This window comes from Mus musculus, chromosome 6 (assembly GCF_000001635.26).
Source record: "Mus musculus strain C57BL/6J chromosome 6, GRCm38.p6 C57BL/6J".
NCBI lineage: Eukaryota > Metazoa > Chordata > Mammalia > Rodentia > Muridae > Mus > Mus musculus.
Window position 1 is genome coordinate 43,662,076 of NC_000072.6, and position 6,000 is coordinate 43,668,075.

The 6,000-nt window shown below is 43.7% G+C and overlaps 1 protein-coding gene across 4 annotated transcripts in view; it reads right to left on the reverse strand.

Annotated features, from left to right (window-relative positions):
• Tpk1 (thiamine pyrophosphokinase) overlaps positions 1 to 5,717 on the reverse strand; it is a 328,217-nt gene extending 322,500 nt beyond the window's left edge. For 2 of the 4 annotated variants that reach the window (XM_006506219.4, XM_006506218.4), the window contains exons 1-2: positions 4,061 to 5,717; positions 3,685 to 3,742 (exon numbers count right to left, since the gene is read on the reverse strand). In XM_006506219.4, the coding sequence (XP_006506282.1) occupies positions 3,685 to 3,727 (43 nt within the window). In that variant the 5' untranslated portion in view covers positions 3,728 to 3,742; positions 4,061 to 5,717. The remainder of the gene's footprint in view (positions 1 to 3,684; positions 3,743 to 4,060) is intronic. The other 2 variants (NM_001311111.1, NM_013861.4) reach the window with 1 other exon arrangement.
• Positions 5,718 to 6,000: the final 283 nt, after the last annotated feature.

A 6,000-nucleotide genomic window follows, 5' to 3' on the forward strand; every position in this document is an offset into this window, starting at 1 on the left:
CAGAGTACTCTTACACAAACTTAGATGGCATAGCCTTTTGCTCCTCCTTGACAAGCCCACACAACATGGCACTGATTAGCATAGGCAAACTCTACCTCAGTGTTTCTGTACGTGTGTGAAAGACACTACAGGATGGGAATTTTTCAGCTCCTTTACAAACTTATGGCAACTTTATACATAAGTATCTGTGAAAACATTCACAGTTAGCAGAGAACCGTGATACATTTCCTCTTTTGTAAATGTCCCGCTTCCGCCTCCCAAGTGCTGGGATGGTAAATGTGCCCCTAGCTGGGTATCCCCATGATTTACTTAAGCTGCTTTCGGGTAGTCTAAAGATTAATTTTTACGGAATATTCTAAATGAGGAACGCACAGACACCTTTAAACGTTTCCTATGAAAGGGCTCTCTATGCTCCACGTCTTGACTTTATGCATCTCTCAGTCATTCTCAAGCTCCCACCAATGCCCTCCAGCTCCATCTGCCCTCCTCACACATTCTATATGAGTGCCGTCCTGCATGGGGGCAGCACTAGCCCTCCCTCAGGCTGGCTGGCCCATATCTTGCAAAGCACAGCTCATGTCCCTGTGGCACTCACAAATTAAATCCTTGCCCTTTTAGAGATGCAGATAAAGTCTGCTCATCATGACCTCTTTGCCTCCTCCTGCCTTCCTAATCGCCTTCTCTGGAGACCCTGTGCGTCATACAGAACCCTGCAGTTCACCATCTAACTAGGCTCCATCCTCCTTTGTTCCTGACCTCCCACTCCACACTGCACTCCTGGTCAGAAAACACAGATTCTTTCACTGCTGGATCCCCCGCAGCACCCAGAACAGAAAACTAGTGCACTAGTTAGTTAGCTCATCGCTTTTCCTGACCTTGGAAATGTACAAATGCCTTTCACCCAGCAATTTCATCCCTAGGAATTTACCCAACTGATACAAGTGCATTAATTTTCAAAAACAAACAAACAAACAAAACAAACCTGTTATCGAAGTATGAAGTGTATGAGAGGATCCATCCAAACATCAATAACATGATCCTTAAAATAGACCAATTTGAATGTATGTCACTGATTAGAAAAACAGAACACTTGGACTGGAGATGGAGTCCAGTGGGTAGGGTGCTTTCCTAACACGCACCCTAGGTTGCACAAAGTACTCGCACCCTACCATGAGCCCTAGATTGGATCCCCACTACCACATCACATCAGGTGTGGTGGTGATAGGCATCTGTCATCACAACCGGAAGAGATGAGGTGACCAGAAGCTCTGAGGAATTCACTGTGTAGCAAGATGGAAGTGACGAAACAGGAAGAAATGAAGGGATGGATGAAGGGAAGGAGAAAACAATAGTAAGATGTTTATATGATCCACAACAAAGACGTCAACGGAACTTGATAGAGAGGAGGAAGTGTTAGTTTCTAAGTTTAGGTATTTAAACATTTGAGCCCACACTTGAGAAGAAGGTGTAAAGCTGTTTGCCTTTAGTGAGGAGGATGGAGCACAAGCATAAGGCACAGACCTGCAAGGCACATACTTTACCACTAAGCTGAGACCCCAGCTAAGTAGAATGGTCTGTTTACTTACAAACACTTCTATTTTTCTTTCAGAAAAAAATGTACAAGGATCTCATAAAACATCAAAGTTAAAATACATACACATTTTAACTCACTGTTCCAAACTAGTCATCTGCAAAACAATGTATAATAAATATCCTTTCTGTCTGAAATAAGTATTAACAGTTATTTCCAGAAGACGACAGTAAAATATTAGTGGTTTGGGGAAGGCTTTATTTACTTGATTAAAAAAAAAGAAAAGCCCTCCAATAAAAATGGGACTAGGCACTGTGCTGGTCTCAGAGTTACCATTCAATTTTACTCCATCTTACATGGACCTAAAGTCAGCAGAAACATGCCTGTGGTCCCTGTTTTCAAGGCCAAAGTTAAAAGTGAGATAGGAATACAGAGGAAGAAATTCTGAAAAACCACCCAAGGAACACTGATCCTGGCTTGGCAATTTTGTATCTGACACAGGTATCTACACCACAGTGTTACAGGCCTTGCTCCAGTGTAGACATAAAAGTGCACAAAATTAAAGAGTCAAGGCTTCTCCACTGAGCCGGTTATAAAATCGAAGGCAAAGCACTTCAATTCCTATACATTACTATTCCCATCTCAGAACTGGCCCTGAACTCCCAGTGCCATTTTGTTTGCTCTGAGACTTTGCCATTGAATCTAACAACTCCTAGCTATTGAATCGAATTGCTTCACATGAATTCACTGATAGCACCAATAGCCCCAGGACAGACCTCTGCTCTCCAGATGAAGAAACAAAAGTGTAAGGTCCGAGAACCACTAAGCAGCAGGACTAACATTAAAACCCATAGATTCAAATTCTTCAACATCATCTTACACCACTTAGCCCTCTCTGTACTTTCAAGGCAGAAAACACTGACGATTTTTCAGAAACCAACATTCTTAATAAGTAATCTGAAGGACAGCGAGCCCACCAGGATCAAATGCTTATTTTTGGAAATGCTATTGGTTCTGCCATTATTAGATAATTAAAAAACTGTGAAATTTAATTTGCAAGATGTTGTGATGCTTTATGTCTGAAAAACTGTTTACAGTGAGAAACCGGAAACCTCATAACCACATTAATAAAACAACCTGTTTTAATTCTCAATCTATCACTATTTCCCTCACTTATATAAGATAAAAAGAATCAACAGTAGACTAGAGGTATACAAGGTGGTTCACAGGACCATAGACACCAGAGACATGGCATAGTAGCTAATGCGTATAATCCTATATCTAGAGAGGTAGCCCCAGAAAGATACCTGGGGTCCCTATCCAGTTGGCCAGCTGGCCAGCCTAGCCTAATCAATTATTTCCAGGTCAGTGAGAAACTCAGAAACAAAGTGGATGACAGCACCTGAGGAATGACACCCCAGAATGACATCTGACCCCCATATGCATATGCGCACATGTACCTACACAAACATCCATAGATAAAAAGTGTAACTTGAAAATTAAATACAACTAACTAGCCTTACAATTTATCACTGTAGTCAAATTACATAAGAATAAATGCTACTAATAAAACTCATTCCACATGTCATCATGTGAAGTACAATAACTTCAAAGTTTGAGAAATAAAAATCCTATGGGCTGGGTAATCAGTTTACTGATAAGTGTATCTTACCTAGCATTTTCAAGGCTCTGGACTCAATCCCCAGCACCAAGTTTTATAATAAAAATTAAAAGCCTTAGGGTTAAAACTTCAAGACACTGTATGTAACCATGTACTGATCTTGTACTAAGTTCAGGTACTTTCAAGATGATTAGAAACGTCCCTGACAGACAGCTATGGACATCCCTCACGTTCCCAGTGTCAAATGTTCCACGGTTGGATATGTGTGTTTGGCATGTTGGTTGTTTACTCTTGGAATATCAGGTAGAGGATACAAACTGTATCAACTCGCTCAGTCCTCACAAAAGTTCTACAGGGCAAAGACTAAATATTTATGTTCACTTTCCAAACAGGGAAACAGAGGCACAGGTGTGGTTGCTAACTTGCGCACAGGAAAAAGGAAATGGAGTTTTCGGTTAAGGCCTTCAGGGTAGGAATGAGGTCCCTCTGCGGGGCTCGTGCTGACACTGTAGCATGGTAAAGAATACGGTACCCGTAGGTAGCAGGGGTTCCAACGGGGTAAAGGCATGCTCCATAGCGGGGAATGGATTCTGTATGGAAAACAAAATAAGTCCCAAGTTATTTCCCAAACGTAATTCTGCGACAGGAGTAAGCATCCCGCAGCAGGCACTTTGGACCCGGCACTACGGGAGGCCAGGAAGGTGCAGCGGTGGGCGGGGGAAAGTCCCAGGCAGAGGCTGGAGAACCTGGAATCTCAAGCGAGCTCCAGGCTCCAGCTCCGGCCACTGCCTCTATTCACCCAGACGCCCCAGCTTCCATCCGGGGACTGGCGGCGAGGGGCGGCCTCCCTCGCTCCCTCTTTCCCGCGCCCCCGCCCCGCCAGCCCGCGCCGGCAGCCGCGCACTTACACAATGGCGGGTGGAGCCACGAGCGACGCGAGCGAGGGCTGCGGGAGTGACGGATCGAAAGCTCGGCGCTCGGCTGCGGAGCCTGGGGCGCGCCGCGCGTTCGCGGGAGAGGGCTTCGTGCGCGAGCACAGAGCCCCGCCTCTTCCGGAGGGGCCCCTGGCTGCCGCCTGCGTAGCTTCTAGCAACCGCGGGGTGCTTAGTACCAGCCTGCTGTGCTCAGTTCCCTGCACAGTGGAGAATTCCATCCACCTTCGCCCATCTGTTACACCCAGTCCACTGAGTCCACCTTCTCTTTCATCTTCTGCTTCCCGTGCTTTGCACAAACAGTGCTTTGTAAACATACCAATGGGAACCCTTTAAAATAAATCACCACGTTGTAGGAATGCAGCTTTTTTTTTTTTTTTTAGCAAAGCCAAAGAACCAAAATTTCACCACCACCATCTCTAAGCCAGCATAGATGAGGACTCAAAAATTCTGAGAACCTGTAGGTCTCCTGCTGGCCCAGAAATAACAGAGACCCATCCCTGCGTTTAAAAACCAGTTCCAGGTATACCGAGCTAGCCTCAAAAATCACTGTGTAGCGAAAGATGACTTCATTCATCTGGTCCTCCTGTTTCTTCCTTCTAAGTACTGCTCTTTCAATCATGACTACTATGTCAAGTTAATGTGGCTGGTGCTGGGTATCCAGCTAGTCAAACATTCTAACTGATGAACTTCCCCTTCCCCAGTCGGGTAATAGGTAAGTCCTTTTTAATCTTTTTAACTCAAACATCCATTTCTTTCTATTTAAAGATTCCAAATACACTTCCCAAACTTGGGCAATCATTATTCAATTCTTTCCAGTTTTGATGCCAACATTTTAGCTTCTAGCTAGCAGAACATACACTATTTGCCTTTCTTTGACAACTTACTTCACTTGGCAGGCATAATGTCCTCCCGTCCCATCCACATCTCTGTAAATTCCATTATTTCATTATTTTTATTACTGAAGAATGCCATTTCTCTATTACAATATCTTTGCAAAGGAATGCTACTTCAATAAACATAAGAGTACAGAGCATTTGACTGTGTTTTCCATTCTCTTTGGATGTATGCCCAGCAGTGGGATGAGTGAACCATATGGTAGTTCTATCACCTGTTTAGTTAAGGAGTTTCCATTGTGTTTTCCATAGGTCTACGCTAACTTAAACTTCCATTAACCATGATCGAGTTTCTCTTTCTCTGCATCCTTGCCCAGCTTCCTTACTTTCCCTTTGTAAGAATCCTTATCACTGTCCCTCTCTTCCATCTCTCATCTCTCTCATGTTGATATCCTGTTGTGGTTTTATTTTAACTCCCTGGGGATTTGCGATGGCGGGCAGTATTGTTTATGCTTTTTTGGCCATGTATGCATCCTTTCTTGAGACATGGCTATTCAAGTCATTGGCCCACTTCTAATTTAGATTATTTGTTGCCATGGTTGTTTGGAAAAGTTGTTAGATCTCAAACCCATGACAAAGAGCCAACATGGACCTGGTTGTCAGGTTCCCTCTGCATTGCTCAGTTCCTAGCTGTTTCAGGGTACGGATGGCATACCCCACCTCCTACTCTAAATGTCTCCAGCCCTTCCCATATAATCCAGCCATTTTGCATACCTGGTCCTTTTGTTTACCATCTCCTCTCCTGCCTCTCCCTTTTCCCCTCTCCTCACAAGTGTCAGCTCAGACTTCTTCCAGTTGTCCCCAACTCTGGCTGTGCTCTCCCTTTTATCTACAATAAACATTCTCCTTCACCACACCTAGGAGCAGTCATGTCCTTCCCTTTTGTTCCCTTTTTTCATTCACGTTCCTTACACATACTGAAAAAAAAAACAAAAAAACAATACAAATCTTTGTTCTAACCAATGTCTAAGTGTTTTTTCTTATATTGTCTTCTGGAATTTCACATCTCACATTTAAGTC